Raw genomic sequence first — 18,897 nt, 5'->3', positions numbered from 1 at the left:
CCGGCGGGGGCGGGGGTGGGTAGGCAGGGACCTGGATCTGATTAGCTGGAAGGGAAAGCGCAGTCCCAACCACTCTCTCCCGTCTCCCAGGCTCTTCGAAGAGGAGGAAGGGACGGTACAAGAGAGAAGGGGCGGGGGTCCCATCACTGAGCATCCGGGCCGGGGGTCCCATCACTGAGCATCCGGGCCGGGGGTTTGACCCGCCGCCGCCGCCGCCGCCGCCGCCGCCGTCCGGCTCTCGCCAAGGGCCGCGGGCATGGGACCCCCTTCCAACTCCGGCTTCTACGTGAGCCGCGTGGTAGCCCTGCTGCTGGCGGGGCTGGTTGCCGCGCTCATACTGGTGCTGGCCGTGCTCGCCGCCCTGTACGGCCACTGCGCGCGCGTCCCGCCGTCGGAGCTTTACGACCGCGGCATCCCGGACGCTGCGTCCTCCCCGCGGGCCAAGCAGGAGGAGCTGCCGACGACTCCGAAGCCCAGCCCCACTCGGAAGCCGGAGGTGGCGACCACCCCGCGCAACTGGCGACCCCCGGGGCCCTGGGACCAGCTGCGCCTGCCACCCTGGCTCGTGCCGCTCCACTACGAGCTGGAGCTGTGGCTCCAGCTGCGGCCAGACGAGCTCTCGGCGCCCGCGTTGCATTTCACCGGCCGCGTGAACATCACCGTGCGCTGCACGGCGGCCACCTCACGTTTGCTCCTGCACAGCCTCTTCCTGGACTGTGAGAGCGCCGAGGTGCGAGGTCCCCTGTCCTCGGACGCCAGAGACCCCACTGTGGGCCGCGTGCCCGTGGACGAGGTGTGGTTCGCGTTGGACATGCAGTACATGGTGTTGGAGCTCGGCGAGGCCCTGCAGCCCGGGAGCCGCTATGAGTTGCAGCTCAGCTTCACCGGCCCCGTGTTCCAGGACACCAGGGAAGGACTATTCCTTAACGTCTATACGGACCAGGGTGAGCGCAGGTAAGGGCAGGCCGGCCCGGCCTGCTTGGCCTTCGCCCGGTGTCTCCAGCGCAAGCTGCTGGTCCAGCTGCCTGGGTGCGTGTCTCCTGCCCTGCCCAAAGAACTCCAGCCCATCCCTCGCGACATTTTCTGATAAAGCCAGAGGGCGAGAGCCTCTTTCCTCCCCTCCCCTCCAGAAACTGCTCGGATTAGGATTCGAGATGGTGGTCCTTCCTCTGGCCAGTTCTCAAACCTATCCATCCAGTTTGTTTCTATCGTGGCCTCTTTTAAGGTCGCTGCTACCCCAGAAGTTTATCGTCCTTTTCAGAAAACCCCTTTGTCCTCTAACCCAGAATTTCCTCAGGGCAGTGAGCCAGTCCCTTGCTATTCAAAGTTTGGTCCGCGGGCCAGTAGTAGCTGTAAAATCTGAGAACTTGGTAGAAATGCAGACTCTTAGACGCCCACCCTTGACCAAAGGGATCAGAAGCTCCGGTGATTCACCGGCGTTAAAGTTGGAGAAGGGCGGGTCTAGAGCACACTTGCCGCTCCGCTCTTCCTCGCCCTTCTTCGCTTTTCCTGCTCTGCCTCTTTTTCCTGGGCTCCCCGTAACTGCTGCTCCTGCGACAAATAGACCCACGTCGGGGCTGTTTGTTTCATCATTTGTTCCTTTTTACTGAGGCTCTACACAACTTTCGGAATCCCCTTTTAATTTTGTCTTTTTTTTGCTGGTGAGCAGTGGCAACCCCACCCCTCCCCACTCTGAACAGTAATGTGCAAGAGTTCGGGGATTCCCCCCCGGGGGAAAAATGGTAAACTCGATGGCAAGAGAACTCCCCTCCGAATTTGCAAGCTCACGTAGTGTACGTGTGTTCTCTGCAGTCGTTTGCGATAGTGTCTCCCCCACGGAATGTTTCCAGCTCAAGAATTGCCTCTTTTCAGGCTCTGCGTCTACATTACTGACCTCCGGCAAGCGCCAGGGAAATGGTCTTTTTTCCAACTGTGAGCTCCTGCTTCACTCACGCACTAGTGGAGCGTTTGCGGTTTACACAACTGCATGTACTTTGCCCTTTATTATTAGAGAAAATGTTCTCAGATGTTCTCTGAGGGAAAGAAACCCACTAAATTACCCCCTAAATCTTCTCCTGCACCATTTTCAAAACTTCGGGGATTTAAAATAAGTTTAATAAGCTGCCTAAGTGGATGTGTAATCTGTAACTTTCGTCTTTAAGGACAAAATGCTTGATTTATCTTTCGAAAATGCATCAGTGCTTGAGAAAGCATTTTGAAAAGTTTCACATGAGGATCACAGTGTTACTGGACGTATGGGCTCTGGAAACCTTTTGAAAAAAAATGTACGTGTTGTTCAAGGTGCCAGATTTTTTCAGAGGGGAAAAAAAGGATGCTTTTTGCACGCCTAGCTGACAGTGTTTTCTGCTGTCAGTTAGTAAATCTTCATCTCTTCATTCTTCCCTTCTTAAGGGGGCTATGGCCCAGACAGACTGCCCTAGCAAACACAGGAAAGAGAAGCCCCTTTCCATTTTTCTGTTGTGCTGACCACTCTAGTGGTAACTAGAAACCTTATTTTGAGAGCATTAAAATTCAAAGAAATAGACATCTTAATAAAGTCTTACAGGTGTTCATAGAACTAGGTGGAGCTCCAGAGCTGTGGCATCTGAGAGGAGCTGTTGCCTGGAAGTTGTTCTTCTAGGTCTCTGCTGCTGAAATCAGGTGGAAGAGAAACCTGCAGTTGAACTTGAAGCCAGGGTCACAAAGAACCTGAGCAAAATGGTAACTTGTGGTGAGGCAGATTTTGGAGACCCAGCAGGCTTGAGTTTGAGCCATGTGACTTGAGCCAGTCTCTTTACCTCTCTGAGTTTGTTGCCTCATTCATGGAACAGACAACCTTTAGAGCCTTGTGAGAATTAAATGCGGACAAGAGCAGAGTGACTGGCACATAACCTGTGCAGTGGTAGCTACCCTCATTAGCTCAGGGTATAATGGTTAGGAGCAGCCCTGTTATCTGCACATGTAACCTGCCGTGTTCCTGGTAGATACGATTCTAAGAAGGTTCCCAGATGGGAAGAAACTGTCTACTGTTTCACATTTTTCTTGGGGTGTCTCTAATTCTAGCTATAGCAGTTGAAACGTTTACCTCTGTTCTTTGATGGCCCCTTATTACAATTCAGTTTCATGTTTTTAAATAATTTTATTCAACACAAAAGGAAAAAGAGAAAGAAAATCAATCCAGAAAACACAAACAGCATCACTATTGCACACTTCTGAGGTTTAGGTTACAATTATCTAGCTTCAGAGTGTGCTGGGGATGCTTTCCACCTGTTCTCAGCCTTTCTTCACTTGACAGGTGACTTCACATTTCTGCCATATGAGAGCCATCTCCTGGATGCCTTGGACATGTGTAGAAAGTTGAGAGCAAGATCCAAACATTAATGTCCCTCTAAGCAGTATTTCCCAAACTTCATTCGCTGGCATATGACTGTTTTCAGATTTTGCCCTGTTCACATAACCCTGGTCATATTATTTGCTAAAAGAAGTTACTTGATTTAAATAAAAGTATTAGGTAGATTTGTTGAAAAGCAACTCTACACCATTACTGTACATGGAAAACCACTTGAAATTAATAGAAAGTAATGACACAGACTAATACAATGGGAACAAAATGTTAACAAGTTCTACCTATTATTATTATCTGCTGAAGGATCAGAAGGCTTTCCATCTGAAGGCTGATTTTTCTTTGTTAAAAAGGGAAATTAGAATTAGATATTTGACATAAATAACACCAAACTAATACTCTTTCTTGACCTAAACAGAATGATTCGTAAAATTAAAAAAGGACTGACTTTGCCATGGGTGAGTCTGATGCATGTAATAGTGTGTCTGAAGGCTATTCCAAATATTTCTCCACCTATACTTTGGGAAATCCTGCATTAGACTGGTGGTTCACACTTTAATGTGCACCAGCATCACCAAAGGAGCATATTAAACATGCAGCTTCCTGGGGCACACACTCAAAAATTCCCGATCAGTGCACTGATGTTTGTAGTAACATTATTCACAATAGCCACAAGGTGGAAGCAACCCAAGTATCTATTGGTGGATGAATGGATGAACAAAATGTGGTAAATACATATAGTAAAATATTATTCAGCTTTAAAAAGGAAGTTCTGATATATGCTACTATGTAGATGAACCTTGAGGATGTTACATAAGGGACCTAGAGTAGTCAAATTCATAGGTTAGGAAAGTGGGGAGTTATTGTTTAATGAGTATAGAGTTTTAGTTTTGCAAGGTGAAAAGAGTTCTGGCAATTTAAGTTGTACAACAATGTGATTGTGCTTAATGCTACTCAACTGTACACTTAAAAATGTGATTTTTCTTATCTAAACAGTTGACTTGATGGATTACATTGATTGATTTTTTAATGTTCAGTCTTGTATACCTGGGAAAAATCCCACTTGGTCATTGGTAATTATGAGTTAGGAAGTATTCTCTCCACTTCTGTCCTCTGAAAGAGAACTGGTATAATTTCTTCCTTAAATGTTTGGTAGAATTCACCAGTGAACCCATCTGAGCCTGGTGATTTCTTTTGAAAGGCTATTCATTATTGATTCAATGTCTTTAGTAGCTACAGGCTTTTTCAGATTATTTATTTCTTCTTATGTGAGTTTTGGCAGATTGTATCTCTCAAGGAATTGGTCCATTTCATCTAGATTATCACATTTGTGGGAACAAATTAGTTCATAGTATTCCGTATTATCCTTCTACTGTCCATGGGGTCTGTAGTGATAGCCCCTCTTTTATTTCTGATATTGGTATGGATATAATTGGATTCATGTATACCATATCTATTACAGTTTTCTATTTTTTTGCCCTTGTATTTATTTCTATTTTTGTTTTCCATTTTTCTGCCTTTCTTTACTATGTTGAATCTTTCAATCCATGAACACAGAATATCTGTTCATTTATTTAGATCTTTGATTTCTTCCATCAGTGCTGTATCATTTCAGTATATAAATCCTATAGCTGTTTCGTTAGATTTATACCCAAGTATTTAATTTTATTTGAACAATTGTTTTATTTTATTTTATTTTTTTCAGGGTGAGGTCATTAAGTCTATTTATTCATTTAGTATTTTTTTTTTAATGGAGGTGCTGGGGATTGAACCCAGGACCTCGTGCATGCCTCGTACATGCTCTACCACTTGAGCTATACCCTCCCCACTATTTGAGCAATTGTAAATGGCATTGTATTTTTAATTTTAGTTTTCATGTGTCTGTTCCTACTACATAGAAATACTGAGTTTTGTGTGTTTATCTTGTATCCTAGGGCTTGGTGATCTCACTTGCTACATCTAGGAGGTTTTTTTATAGATTCCTTAGAAATTTCTAGTAGTCATCATGTCATCTGCATATAGAGTCAGTTTTATTTCTACCATTTCAATCCATATGCCATTTATTTTCTTTTTTGCCTTACCTTGCTGATTAAAGCTTCTAGCACTGTGTTGAATTAGGATGGTAAGAGTGGACATTTGTTTTCCCTACTATTAAGGAGAAAGTTTTTACCTTTCACCATTAAGTATGATTTATGTGTAGATTTTTCATATATGTTCTTTATCAGGTTGAGGAAGTTCCCCTCTATTCATATTATTTCTGAGTGGCCTTTTTAAAAAAATCATGAATGAGTATTTGATTTTGTTAAACACTTTTTTATGCATTGATTGATGTGATCATGTGATTTGTCTTCTTTATTCTGTTAATGCAGTGTATTATATTGAGTGATTTTTGAATAACCCTTAGTGTCCCCTCACTTTTTGATAAGAGCAGTTGCTGTGTAATAAGGAAGAGTAGTAGAAAGCCCTTCCAGTGTGGGGAGGAGGGCTGGGAAGAGGGAGAGACAGGCAGGTGGAGAGGACAAGTGTCTTTACTTATCACCCTCCTCCTTCTGACAGGGTGTGACCCTGAGACAAATTTTTCTGTGAAAGTAATTCCTTAGGAAGTGTTCCCAGGAAAAATGAAAGACAACCAGAGAATGGGAAAATGTTACTGGGAAGAGAAGGAGGACAAGCTGGTGTGTGAGATCAGTCAGAGTCCTGTAGAGGTAAGTTCAGGAGCGAGTGTGAGCCACACCTCAAAATCGTCCCCATCAGGAACAAGGGAGTAGGAACATTGGTACCCCCACATCTGTAAGTCACTGATCATGGGCTGGTCCTTGGGCCAGTTAATCCCCAGTCAGTCTGCTCTAGGAGTATAGGCAATGCAGTTCTGCAAGAAGACACAGGTGCTGAATGTTGGGTGAGAAAGGAAAAATTATAAAGAGATTTGAGATGATATGGGCAGAGCACTGGCATTACCTTTTACTGGATAGAACATAATGGAGAATGAAGCACACAGCAAAATTACCAGATTAGTGCCTGAGGAAGATCTCAGAGCAAGACCCTGTTCTTCTCTCTGTAGTCAGCAAGGTCTGCAGCCAGTGTGACTTCTAATTCATAGAGTAGAAATGGCTTAGGCCAGTGGGCCTGGGATAGTGCGAGCAGTCCTTATGATCTATTTGAGGCCTCCAGGAACCTAGAAGTTTTCACGTGGGCTGAGGATACTGACTTGGGAGCTAGAGAGGGGCCACCATGCCAGGGATCAAAGTAACTGTGTTGCAGTGAACGCTGCAGAGTGGTTGCCCAAGGTATGGTTCCAGAGGGGGTTGTGGCCAAGCTCAGAGGATTGGCCGTGTGAGCGCAGGGAAGGGCCGTGCTATCAGTGGGAACTACTGAGCCTAGACTGTTGTAAGGAGTGGTTCACAAGTCATACCAGTCAAGAGAACACAGTCACACCAGTATGGCAAATCCAGGAAGTCTTCTCCTTTCAAGAGGTCCCTCCTTCTCTCCCCTTTTTCAATCTGGCATCTGGGTGTAAGAGAAAGCTTCTTAGTTCTCATGTCCTAAGGAAATAAAAGAGCCCCGAAAGGGAATTTGGACGTTGAATGACAAGACTGCTCTAAACTCAATAGCAATGAGTAACCTCTAATTGGCAAGCTTGCATTCTTTTCCCTCTAACATCAGTAAGAACATGGGTTCCAGAATATGAAAAGATAGGACAGTTTGCTTTACACATCTGAGTTCTGGTGAGTAAATTTTGACAGTTCATTCCCTCTATGTAAAATAAATGTTTACTCCCACACAAAAGCCTCGCGCTTATAACAATTCTGATTCATCCAAGGCTTCCAAACAGTTATTATCAAGGATGCCATAAAACAATGTCCTATGAAGCTATATTTTATACCAGTTACTTCTGACCTTGGGAATCCATTGCAGAGAATAATTTTGTTAAAGGCCAGTTTCTCAGCTCGTTAAAGGTTGCTTAGTCATCTGATAATAGATGCACTGGGAAAATTAAAGTTAAAAATGTCTCTTGTTCTTTTCTTTCCTAGTAAGTACAAGTCACTCAAAAAGCCTTGGACTACAGAATGGCTAACAAGTTGGCTTTGGCTATTTTAAAGATGTAAGGAGGCCTTTTCTGAAATATCTTCCTGAGAGTAAAATTAGTTACAGCAGTACTGAGAATATTAGGGGACCACATTCCACTTATATCTCTCTTTTTTTTTTTAATGATCTTTCTTTTGTAAGTAAGTGGCTTTTTGTGTGTGTGTGTGGGAAATAATCAGGTTGGTTTGTTTGTTTATTTGTTTTAAACGGTGGTACTGGGGTTTGAACCCAGGACCTCAAGCATGCTAGGCATGCACTCTACCCCTGAGCTATACCTTCCCCCCTCCACTTACATCTCTTGAAGATGGACTTGGCCTTCCCTGAGACCCTTGTCCATAACCACTAATTAATAAATACACACCCTTGAAAGCCATTTCATTGGGGTTATATTAAACCAATACTAGTTATGAGAATTTTTAAAAATGCACTTCTTCATTTACTGGGTACAAGATTTATGTAAGGTACAGATGGGTGTGAGAAGCATGGGATTTAACTCCATGAAAAACAATTTTAAAACATTACAGCACTAGAGCCAACTCCTTTTCTTATTGGCATACATGGATTGAGAGGATTTAGAATATGCTAAAAAAAAATTCAACTGAGTAAATTTTAAAGATGTTATTTGGCTTCATTCAGTGATTCATAAGTCAGGCAGCATCTCACCTAGCAAACAGAAAGGAGCTCCCAGGAGCTGTACAAACTGAAAGACTTTTATACACAGAAGAGGGTGGGACAAGGAAGTTATGCTAGCAAAGAAGGGATTGTTTATGGTAAGGCCACCTTTCTTTGGGGGACAACTGGGGTCTGTCAGGCAAATAGCCTCACTAGTTCTGACTAGGTAATTTCAGATCAACTGGTTTAAGATTCCATTCCTGGCAGAGGCTGAAATTATAATTAAGTATCAAGTCTTGGTTTGGTGACATGGGGCACAGCACAAATGATTCCATTTTGGGCCTGTTGTCTTGTTTTTAACAAATGATATCTTTTAAGTTTACTGGGAAGAAAATGTGTTCCTTTTGTTTGAAAACTCTGAAGGTCGGATCTGCATTAGAAATGCCAACCCTTGCCTAACTTGCTCATAGAACTTTTGAGAGAATGTGCCCTACACAGGCCATTCATTTAACCAGTGGCCTTCTCCCCATCTCCTGTTCCAGCTTTCTTATGATTACCATGTACATGATATATCTTTATCTAACCTTTTACTTTTAACCTATATGTGTTGATATTAAAAGTAAATTTCTTATCAAAACATAGTATTGAGTCTTACAGTCTGACAATCTCTGTCCTTTAGACTATTTACATTTCATGTAGTTATTGATTGATTGGACTTATATCTACCATCTTGCTCTTTGTTCTCTATTGTCTCATCTGGTTATTATCCTATTTTTCTTTCTTTTGGATTGAATAATCTTTAATATTCCATTTAATATCATCTTGGCTAATTAGATACATCTTTTTGTGTGTGGTGAGGTGAGGAGCAGGGGAGGAAGATCGCTCTACAGTTTACAATATGCATCTCTAACTCATCACAGACTACAGGTAAATGATATTCACCCACTTCACAGATAATGTATAAATCTTAGAACCGTATCCTTCCATTTTTCCCTTCCTATTCTTTGCACTATAGCTGCCACACATCTTACTTTTACATAGGTTTTAAACCCCACACTGTTATTGTTTTTCCTTTAAACAATTAGTTACTTTAAAATTTTACAAGAGAAAACACTCTTTTATTTACTTACATACATACCATCTCCAGGGCTCGTCATTCTTTTGTGTACATCCAAGTTTCCATGTTGTATGATTTTGGTTCTACCTAAAAGACTTTAATATTTCTTTAAGTTCAGGTCTACGGTGATAAATTTTCTCAGCTTTTGTCTATCTGAAAATTTTTATTTTTCCTTCATTTTTGAAAGATATTTTTGCCTAGTATAGAATTCTAGATTGGCAGGTATTTGTTGTTTTTAATTTTGGCAGTTCAAGAATGCTATTCCATTGCCTTATACCTTGGATAATTTCTGTAGAGAAGTCTAGGGATTTTAATTTTGTTCCTCTATAGGAGATTTGCTCTAGTGAGATTTCGTATGGTTTTTGTTTTTTAATGTGTTAATATGGTAAATTACATTGCTTGACTTTCTAATATTAAACTAACTTTCCCATGATAAACCCTGCTGGGTCTTGCATTATCCTTTTTATATTTTATTCTATTTAATTTACTAAAATTTTGTTTATAGTTTTTGTATCTATGTTCATGAGAGATATAGCTTGTGGCTTTTTGTTTTGTTTTTTTCTTGCAATGTCTTTGTCTGGTTTTAGTAGCTCAAGTATTTCAAGGAATGTGTCCATTTAATCAAAGCTGTCAAATTTATAAGTGTACAGCTGTTCCAAATATTCCTTTAGTATTATTTTAATATCTGTATAATCTGTAGTGATGTCACCTCTTTCATGAGTCATTTGTGTCTTCTCTCTTTTGAGAGCTGGAGCCCTGGTTCTGGTACTACTCCTGTCACTTACTGGTTGTCTAATCAGTTGCATAAACTCCCAGAGCCTCAGCTTTTATATAAGAAATTGGGGCTTTCTAGATCTCTGCCACTTCTGATAGTCAATAAATTTGATAAATCTGCCTAGAGATTTATCTATTTTATTAAGCTTCTTGTAGAACCAGTTTTTCATTTCATAGATTTTCTCCATTGTTATTCTGTTTTTTATTTCAATGCTTTATGCATTAATCTTTATTACTTCCTTTCTTTTTACTTTGGCTTCATTTCCTTTTCTTTTTTTATCTTCTTAAGGTGGGTGCAAGGTCATTAATTTATCTTTTTTTTCTCTAATATAGGCATTTAGTGCTATAAATTTTCCACTGACTCCTGCTTTAGTGACAGGCCACAAATGATGTTATGTTGTTTTTTCACTGTCATTCAGTTCAAAATACTTTCTAATTTCCTTTTTGATTTCCTCTTTGACTCATGAGTTATTTAGAACTGTGCTATTTAGTTTCCAAATATTTGTGTATTTTCTCATTTTTTAATTGAATGCCTGACATTTTAAATTTTATGTTGCAGAGTGCTGTATGTTATATTGCTTAACAAATGCTGGCCTGTTTTGGATAGGCACGTAAGTTACTTAATGATCCTTTGGATCCTTGCTTGATCTCTCGAGGCTTGCGTTTGAGCCCTTTGAGAGTGGATCTGAAGCCGCCTTTACTGTAGGGCTACTTAGCTCACTACTTAGGCATGACCCTTCTGATCTCTGTTTAAAAATCCGAATATTCTGGAGATGTCTATACTCTGGCTTGTGGAAGCTTGAACAACTCCTAGTACTATGTGACCTCTGGGAATTGTTCAGTTCCCCCTCCACCCCATAGCTGTTCTTTTACTGACAGCATTTCTTTGCTTGACCTCCAGAAGTGCCAATTAATATTTGACCAAAGACTTGCATGGGATTCTGGTTTCTGCAGGTTTCTGGATGGCTTTCCCTGCATGGCTACCTCCTTTTTTATAGCCTGCAAATTCTAGCTGTCTAGGTCTCTCTGAGTATCCATCTGTCTCGTCAACTCAGTGAGACACCAGAACTCTACTTCAGTTCCCTTTCCCTGTGCTGCAGTTTAGAAATTACTTCCAGGTAGAAAGACAGGATGATTATCGAGTTCATCTTGCTTGTTTCTCTTCCCTTGGGAACCATAGTCCTGTTATCTAATGTCTGAAAACAGTTACTTTGTTAGATTTTTTTTAGTTGTTGTTACCGAAAGACTAATTCTAGCCTATACTATCCATCCATGGTAGAAAACAGAAGTCTTATTATCTCCCTATCTGGTAATGCTATTAATTATAAAGTTAATCCTCAATCAGCTTCATGATATGTTAATTTAATTTTAGTATTTATTACATTATATACTTCAAAGCAGGCAGTGCATGGAAAAGACCCCAGGCTTGGGAGCTGGAGCCAAGGTTCTGGTACCATCCCTACCTCTTACTATTTACCTAATCACTTGCATAAATTCCCAGGGCATCAGTGTTCACATCTATAAATTAACATGGGGAACTCTCCAAGGTCTCTTCCAATTTTGAAATTCAATGAAAGATAGAAAGTTTAAGTCCTATTACTGTAAGTATCCTTTAGGAATACTTCTTGCATTTCTGATCATGCATTTTCCTTTATAAAAGATAAGGAAAATGTAGAAATGTTTAGAGAAAGGAAAACAGAAAACTCAAGAGGTAGGAGTGACTGGTTAATATGAAATGGCTGGAGAAAATTAAAATATTATTTGGGACAAATTAAGGTGAGAACAGCCTGATCTAAACCAATCATTTTGTGCAGGTGTAGAAAGAGTGAGCAGTGAATTGAAAAAGACTTTCTTCCAGTCACTGTTTATGCTAGGAAACCTGGCACAGTCCTCAGGGTATGACACACAAGAGAGAAATTTGAGTAATATTAGGAAAGAATTTCAAAGTCTCAAAACAAGTTCAGTGAACTCAAGTGCCAGGCACATGATATCGTTGGTGTCACAGAGAAAAGAGGTCAGTTCACCATCCTATAGAAGTGTTGAGCCCATGTACTTCATGTGGCTGACCAGTTTTTTTCTGGGAGGTTATTTGCTCATCAGAGGTTTAGATCCTGTATCTTTTGAAAAAAAAGAGTAACTAGCATATTGAAAAAGCACACCTCATACATAGTTCAGTAAAAATGCCATCATTTTTCTCCTACTGTCCTTTTATAATTTAGCCTCTGGGGTAATATTTCCTGCTCCTGCATGAATACTCCACCAGCCCATAATTTCCTGCTACTTCTTAGGTAACAGATGATCTATGGTCACTAAGTTACAAATACTGTTCAGATGCAAAAATTTAGAATATCCAGTCCTGTGTGATACTCAGAATGTTGAACTTAATTTACTGTTAAATCTCCCTTTCTCTCCCTCCAACCTCACTTCTTCAAGCTTGGGCTGACTTCAGGATAGAGGTCTGCAGTAAGGTAGAGGGTAGTGGTCCTTCCATCTCTCCACCTCCTATTTCTAGTCCTTCTCTTCCATCTTGAGAGCTGTTGTTTCAACCCTATCAGGTCCAGTGGGACTGGGGGAGACAGGTAGAAGTGACACACAGGGCAGTTCTTGTTTGAACCAGTACTCTCATCATTTGGTCTCCCTCTGATCTAGCAGAAGCCTTTTCCCTTGAGATGTCATTTTCCTGGACTCTTCAGAGTTTTCTCACTGTTTCTCTTTCTTCTGTAATTCTCTTGTCCCTGCAGGATGCTTCTCTCATTTCTCTGTTCTGATGGTCACTTGTAATTCCTTCCTCAATCCCTAGACATAGAGCAGTGTATCCCAAAGCTCCTCCAGGTGGCTTTGCTGGACAGAGCCCAAGACATTCTTCATACTGGCTCATTCTGTATCTCAGGGCCCACAGCTCTTCCAAGGAACACTCATCCATCCCTTGCGCAGGGCTGACGTGGGTCCCATGAAAGCAGCCCTCTCCTGGTTCTGCCTCCAAAACAGTCAGCAAAATTCCTATCTGTTAGGAGTTCAACTCCAGCCATGGTCAATCTCAGCTTTCTCAAGAGTGAATTAGGAAAAATCAAGCCCTTATCTCATCTTTTGAAAATATTTTCTCCCATTCCATAGGTTGTCATTTTATTTTGCTTGTGGTTTCCTTTCTTGTGCAAAAGCTTATAAGTTTAATTAGGTCCCATTTGTTTATTTTTGCTTTTATTTCTATTGCTTAGGTAAACTGCCCTAGGAAAACATTGCTGAGATGTATGTGAGGTAATGTTTTGCCTATGTTTTCTTCTAGGAGATTTATTTTCACTTGTCTTATGTTTAAGTCTTTAAGCCATTATGAGTTTATTTTTGTGTATGGTGTGAGAGAGTATTCTAACATCATTGATTTACATGCAGCTGTCCAGTTTTCTCAACACTATTTGCTGAAGAGACTGTCTTTACTCCATTGTATGTTCTTGCCTCCTTTGTTAAAGGTTAATTGACCAAAAGTTTGTGGGTTCATTTCTGGGCTCTCTATTCTGTTCCACTGATCCATATGTCTGTTTTTGTACCAATACCATGCTGTTTTGATTACTGTAGCTCTGTAGTATTGTCTGAAGGCTGGGAGGGTTATTCCTCCAGCTTCATTCTTTTTCTTCAGGAATGCTTTGGCAATTATGGGTCTTTTGTGATTCCATATAAATTTTAATATGATTATTCTAGTTCTGTGAAAAATGTCCTGGGTAATTTGATAGGGATTGCATTAAATCTGTAGATTGCCTTCGACCTTATGGCCATTTTAACAATATTGATTCTTCCAATCCAGGAGCATGGGATATCTTTCATTTCTTTAAGCCATCATTAATTTCCTAATCAGTGTTTTGTAGTTCTCTATGTGTAAGTCTTTCACCTCCTTGGTCAGATTTATTCCTAGATATCTTATTACTTTGGGTGCAATTTTAAAAGAGATTGTTTCTTTACTTTCTCAACAGCTCAAATGACTTAATAAGAAAAAAACAAACAACACAATCCAAAAATGGGCAGAGGACCTAAACAAGCAATTGTCCAAAGAAGACATACGAATGGCCAAAAGACACATGAAAAAATGCTCAATATCACTAGTTATCAGAGAAATGCAAATCAAAACTACAATGAGGTATCATCTCACACCAGTCAGAATGGCCATCATTCAAAAGTCCACAAATGATAAATGCTGGAGAGGGTGTGGAAAAAAGGAAACCCTCCTACACTGTTGGTGGGAATGTAGTTTGGTGCAGCCATTCTGGAAAACAGTACGGAGAGTCCTCAATAAACTAAAAATAGACTTACCATATGATCCAACAATCCCACTCCTGGGCATATGTCCAGAGGGAACCTTAATTCAAAAAGACACATGCACTACAATATTCATAGCAACACTGTTTACAATAGCCAAGACATGGAAACAACCTAAATGTCTATTGACAGATGACTGGATAAAGAAGATGTGGTATATTTATATAATGGAATACTACGCAGCCATAAAAATAATAAAATAGTACCATTTGCAGCAACATGGATGCTCCTAGAGAATGTCATTCTAAGTGAAGTAAGACAGAAAGAGAAAGGAAAATACCATATGATGTCACTCATGTGGATCCAAAAAAAAAAGACAAATGAACTTATATATAAAACAGAAACAGACTCACAGACATAGAAAACAAACTTATGGTTACTGGTGGGGTAAGGGGTGGGAAGGGATAAATTGGGAGTTTGATATTTGCAGGTACTCACTGGTACATATAAAATAGAAAAACAAGGTTATACTGTATAGCACCGGGAACTATACTCGATATCTTGTAGTAGCTTATGGTGAAAAGAATATGGAAATATATGTGTATTCATGTATGACTGAAGCAATGTGCTATAACACCAGAAATTGACACAACATTGTAAACTGACTATACTTCAATGTAAAAAAAAGAAAGAAAGGAAAAGAAGAGTGAATTAGGCACCAGCGTTTAAGCCTCTCAGCCTCAGGAAACCCTCCACTGCTTTCCGAGAGACCTTCTGCCGCCAGCTCCGGGTTAAAGAGTTACACCTCCTCCCAACCTCTGAGGGCAGGAGGGCTTGGCAATATAATGTCGCTCTCCACCAAGGAATCGTCTCTCTGATCTCTTTTGTCTATGTTCCCTGACCCTTCTGCTATGTCCTTGCTGGAGCTGAGAGTCCCAAGAGGAGCCCAGGGGTTCTCAAGGCCATTTACTTTCAAAATTTTCGTGACATGGTTTGGCACCTTTCTTTGGAATTTTACATCCATTATGTTTTGTTGTCTGGTGGAAACTTCGGTTTTAAGATCCTATTACACAAGCAATAAACAAACATGATTCATAGGCCAATCTTTGAACCACAGTCCAGTGATGTAACATCTGTCTTTACTAAACATTTTCATTTCTGAGTGTTGTTATTGTGTTACAAAAAATTAGTGGTGGGGGGACAAGTCTCCAAAGAGTTTTACTTCATCCTTGACTAGCTATGGCATTTAGCGCTTCTTAACCAGAGCTGTAGGCATATGGAGTTTACAAGATAATTTGGAATGAAATACCTTACTGAATGGACACTTTTTAGATGGTAGTAAGTAGGTCCCCAAGGGCATTGTGTCTTGCCTGGTAAGACCTCCTCCAGCACAAGAAGGTGGAGAGCCCCACATTCTCTGGCTGTACGAGGGGGCAGGAAAGTGGCTTTGCAATAGTGAGCCACTAGGAGACGGATTCTCCCCAGTTAACTCCCTCACCAGCTGACCACTCTAAACCCAGACTTCACAGGCACTGTAATAGCATGTTAACAGTGAGGTTTGAAGGAAAGAGAGGGTGGTGGATGGTTCTGTTTTCCGAGGTCAGGATATTCTTACAGGGTTGTTTGAGTCCAACACAGAGAGAGAAGGGAAATAAGAAACAGTCATGGGTCCCGATGTGGCATCACCGATTGTGTTTGATGCTGGCTGGCCCTGACCTTTGCAGTTAAGACTGAGAGCCAGAGAGGCTGTGTATTGTAGGGATTTTTCCCTTTTTGTTTGTTTGTATAAAACCAGGGAGGGAAATAGTTGAGTAAAATCCAAGAGTTTCTTTTATTTCACTTCTCTGGAGATCTAAATCATGGAATTGGAAGGACTTGCTTGATGCTTGATCTGTTAAAGCAATAACTGTCTAAGCTGGTGTCCCCTAGCCTTTTTGAACCTGTACCCGCTTTGGTGAACATGAACGTTTCCCACCTCCTTAAACAGTCTGATTTTCTCCCTCCTCCCCACCTTGCAACCTCCCCAAGATTCATGTGCTTTGGGAAGTCATGGCAGCAGAGAAGATGTTATCAAGCATTACTTTCTATAGTTTCCTTTACAAAAACAATAGGCATTTGTTGACTTTCCAAACGTATGAACACATATTATATAATTGAACGTGCTTTTCTACTTTACGTTGCACTTTTCATGCCAACAGAGCGCCATTTGTACCAAGTGTCTTGTGATTTCAGAAGGCTCATAGATCTTCCCAAGGCCATGTATAATAAACTCCCAAGGGCCTGTTTCTTCCAATCCTAGATGACTCAGTCATGGCCACCTCATGGGCTCTTATTTCCGTCCTGTTGGAGGCTTCATCTCTGTTGGAATCAGTTTTCGAGTTCTGAGAGGACTTAGAGATCATCTAGTCTCATCCCTGCATTTTTTAGAAACAGATATCCAGAGAGTTTAAGCAACTTTCCCAAAGTGACACCATTATGTTTACACTGCAGAGCCTGAGTGACAACTCAAGTCACCGAATTCCCTGCTCATTTTTCTTTTTATTATGTTGTCAGTTGCTTAAATTTTCTCTACTTTATCCCAGCCCTTTTAAAGATAGCAACCAATACTACAAAATAAATGAATGCCAGTTTAACAAACTATGCAGAAATACTTCATATTCTTTTGTATATACTAGTATCAAGCTATCTTTACAGTACCTCCAAGGCTGAGAAAATATTTACACAATTGCTATGAACCTATATTTTTGCTAAATATTTTAAATAATACACAAGAAAAAAACACATAACCCCTAATTTCTGGTAGTTTAAAATTAATTTGGGGGACAAACATAGGTTATATTCAGCTTGTGGCCAACTGTGATCTCTGGAACCTTTTAAAATGCGTTTGTAATTAGTGATTTCCACCCCTCCCCCTGCCCCTACTCTGTAACTCATCCCCCCTTGAATTCTTCTGCAGTTCATCTGTACCAAGAACAATCTGTGAGGTTAGAAGGAATGTAGGAGAATTCAAAGGTCATTTATTGCTAAATTAATTACTAATAATATAAAAGTTAGGAAACGTACCTTTCCTACGAGAAGCGGTAACTAGTGTCGTTATTTTCTAGATGGGGATACTGAGGCTCGGCAAAACTATGTGAGTGGTTCAGGACTGCTCAGTAGTTAGTATTAGGTGGAGCAGAGTCTTGTAGCCAAAGTGGCTGGTGTCAGAGCCCACAGGCCTCCATTCAGCCCATGAAAGCAAGAGTATAATAAAGTGGGGAAAAGCAAATAGGACAAAATAGGCTTGTGGAGAATAACAGTTTTGTCCCAGTGAGGTTATGAGCACATCAAACGAGCTGCCTGTGAAAAGCTTTTGAACATGCCTACTGTTCTGTGTGTTCTTCCTAAGGCTGTGTGAAGTTTTACATGAGTGGGGCCCTTATCGTGGTGGAGGGGGATTCAGAGAGGTGGATGATGGATGGACCGCAGTCTCAAGATATCTTTGCTGAATTCGCCTTCTGTTTATCTCAGAACTGGGTCTGAAGCAAGAGTAAACACATGAGAGACATTAAGTCTCAGGACCTTAGGAGAAGAGAGGAATTTAGCATCCACAGTTGTCATCTAAAAACAGTTCCCAGGTCACAGAGTCTTGGAAAATGGGATCATGAGCCCGCAGATTTCTTGGGAGGAGAAAGTTGTTCTCTAGGACCCATGCTTTTGCCAGACTCGGGCAGGGTTTATAGAGGGTGAACTGGCAACTCCTTGTTTGCTCAGGGTACTCTTGTCCCTAAAATTTTCCCTATAAATCACCAGTGCATGGTGGGATAATGTCACTTTTTGTATATTCCCATGAGATGGGGCAAGGAGCAGTATGGACCTGATAAACCTACCCATATGTAAATGAAAGTTGTTTTGTTCAGTTGGCACGTATCCATATTGTTCAGCTCCAAGGGTGTGCAAGATAAAATTTTTTGTGAAGTGTTCAACCAGGAAAAAGGGAGAACACGCAAGAAAGACAAAAATGTAGACATTCTTCATCTGACCTGCACTGTAGTGGAGGATGAAAGCCATAGATCCTCCCCAAAGAAGTAATTCTAGCTTAAAAATTCCTTGGTTCTCAAAAGCCTGGTATTGCATATTTGTTGTATTTTTTCCTATTTTGTTTGTAAAAGGCAGATGATGTAATGAAGTTTTTTTTTTTTGCGGTTGAAAATTAAAGAGTTCTTGTGTATTTTAGGTCTTACAGGAATTCTAAGGTGCAGCGAGAACTGGAGTGTGTTTGTATTACTCGGGGGGAGCCAGGAGGTGAGGGGGAAACATTCCAGCTCTTGCCTGCAGATAATTATAAGCCATAATCCCTTAATACACATATACATATATATATATTTTTGCTTCCACTGGTTTGAGATAAAAATAAATCAGTTTTTCTAAAAATGTATTTCAGGGCCCTGTTAGCATCTCAGATGGAACCAACATTTGCCAGGAGTGTTTTCCCTTGTTTTGATGAGCCAGCTCTGAAGGCAACTTTTAATATTACAATTATTCATCATCCAAGTTATGTGGCCCTTTCCAACATGCCAAAGCTAAGTAAGTAATGTTTCGTATTGTTTTATATATATATACACACATATACATATGCATATATAACTATTATACATGATGTATGTTTATATAAATATATGTTTATATATTTGTATTTGTATTTTTTATTTTGTCTTACTTTTTTCATTTCCTGAATAAC

The 18,897-nt window shown here is 40.7% G+C and overlaps 1 protein-coding gene across 2 annotated transcripts in view; it reads left to right on the top strand.

Annotated features, from left to right (window-relative positions):
- The first annotated feature begins 219 nt into the window (after positions 1-219).
- Positions 220-18,897, top strand: part of LVRN (laeverin) — a 56,635-nt gene continuing 37,957 nt past the window's right edge. For both annotated transcript variants that reach the window (XM_072957987.1, XM_072957985.1), the window contains exons 1-2: positions 220-954; positions 18,601-18,743. In XM_072957987.1, the coding sequence (XP_072814088.1) occupies positions 257-954; positions 18,601-18,743 (841 nt within the window). In that variant the 5' untranslated portion in view covers positions 220-256. The remainder of the gene's footprint in view (positions 955-18,600; positions 18,744-18,897) is intronic.

Source organism: Vicugna pacos, chromosome 3, assembly GCF_048564905.1.
Source record: "Vicugna pacos chromosome 3, VicPac4, whole genome shotgun sequence".
Lineage (NCBI taxonomy): Eukaryota > Metazoa > Chordata > Mammalia > Artiodactyla > Camelidae > Vicugna > Vicugna pacos.
Note: the sequence above shows the minus strand (reverse complement) of the source record. Positions and strands in the feature narration are given on the sequence as shown.